At 56.4% G+C, this 1,708-nt stretch overlaps 1 protein-coding gene across 1 annotated transcript in view; it reads right to left on the minus strand.

Moving 5' to 3' along the window:
- Positions 1 to 206: 206 nt before the first annotated feature.
- Positions 207 to 1,708, minus strand: part of ALX3 (ALX homeobox 3) — an 11,464-nt gene continuing 9,962 nt past the window's right edge. Inside the window, exon 6 of the mRNA XM_015595392.1 lies at positions 207 to 295. Within this exon, the coding sequence (XP_015450878.1) occupies positions 207 to 295 (89 nt within the window). The remainder of the gene's footprint in view (positions 296 to 1,708) is intronic.

The following is a 1,708-nucleotide window of genomic DNA, read 5'->3' on the forward strand; positions in this document are numbered from 1 at the left end:
ACTGAGAGGAAAGAAACCACCTGAATGAAGAGGACACTGGTTTCCTCCGGGGGAATGCCTGAGCCTAGTCACACTGACTGTCTTGGTGGGAAGATCCAATCTGGCGGGGGACTCGTTCCCCTCTGGGAGTAAACTCAGCACTGGTGTCTGTGCTTGGCTTTCTCTGCACCCGGAAGAGGAGGCGCAGGGTGGGGATGGCTGGGCTGCTAGCCGAGGCTGAGCTCCTCTGCGTAACGTGATGGTATCTGCTGGGAGGGTGGGAGGGCCACGGCTGCTTTTCTCCTGCCTTCCGGGGCTGGAGATAAGGCAGAAAGTGGGGATGAAGGATAGAATGGGTAATACTCCGAAACCACGGGAGAGTCCTGGCTTTCATCTCTGCCCCACAGCTAAGACATGCTCCTGGGGCGTCTGGGAGAAGGGAGCTGCTCCACCCCCACAGCTCTGGGGTCCCAGCCCAGGGGAGCTCAGAGCCTTCAGCGGGCTCCCTGGCCTGCCATACCAGCCCACTGTCCGTTCAGCCACACGCTTATCTCAGCTTTCTCACTCCCCTCTCCATCTCCCAATTTTCCCTTCCAAATGAGCCCGGCCGTCCTGGAGCTGGGCTCTCCTCCCTGCCTCCCACGCCAACCAAAGCCACAGAGATCCTGGATGGGTGACAGGAAGCACGGCATGCGTCAGGCTTGAGGACTCTGCTGCAGGCCCACCTTCCTCTAGCCTTCAAGATCCCGGCTGGCCCCTCTGGAGCGCCTGGCCCAGCCTGGACCCTGGGCGCAGACTGGCCAAACCCTGAGGGTATGCAATCACCAGATCTGCAAAGTACTGCCTGCCACCTTTATTATGCTGGGCAGCAAACTTTTTTTTTTTTTTTTTTTTTACAAAAGCATCTTTACAAAAGTGGGGCTTGGGATCTCAGGGGCTCAGAGTCTGTGGAAATCTGGTTTATTCTTACCAGCACCCAATGAGCAAACCAGGGAGCCTACCGTTTCTACAGCATAGCTCTGGCCTGATCCCATGGAAGAGAATCCAAATATTTGGTGGTTTCTGGTGGAATTTCTGCCCTGTTGAAGCTGGGAGAGACTCCATAGCATGTTGGGTGGGGCGCAGGGGAGAAGTAAAGGATGACGAGCAGGGGAGCCTGGGCACCTTTTACACTGACCTCCAGCTTCCAGGCCCGTCAGCTCTGATGCTGGGCACACGCCCCCTGGTGGTGGGAGGGGAAAGTGAGGCTGCCCCGCATTGTGTAAGACTGATTTCCCCGAAGTCACAAGTTGCTCCCCCTGATTCACCCTATGTTGTCTTCCTCCTATTTCCCTGGGTTCCATAAATGAGGAGCCACTTCAGCTATTTCCCTGGGTTCCATGAATGAGGAGCCACTTCACTGGGATGACAGTGAAACTTGGATGAAGTCCGAAGGAAGCAGGGCAGTGTCTTCCTCCAGCCCAGCGTTTGGGTGAGGGGACCCAGTGTGTGGCAGGAAGAGTCCTACCCATTTTGAAGCCCCCTTTCTCCTGAGCATCCCTGCCTTATTCTAAGAGAAAAGACTCAGCAGGAGGCTGAGGATCCCAGCTGCTCTGCCCAGGCCTCTGGGAATCATTTGGGGCTTGGAGCAGAGGTATGTCTTCTCTGGTATTCAGGCTGGGGTGGGGTGGGAACAGCTGGGAACAGGAAAGGGGTGGCAGCTTAGTCTGCCTGTCCACACGTCTGATCA

Source organism: Pteropus alecto, unplaced genomic scaffold (genome assembly GCF_000325575.1).
Source record: "Pteropus alecto unplaced genomic scaffold, ASM32557v1 scaffold106, whole genome shotgun sequence".
NCBI classification, from domain to species: Eukaryota; Metazoa; Chordata; class Mammalia; order Chiroptera; family Pteropodidae; genus Pteropus; species Pteropus alecto.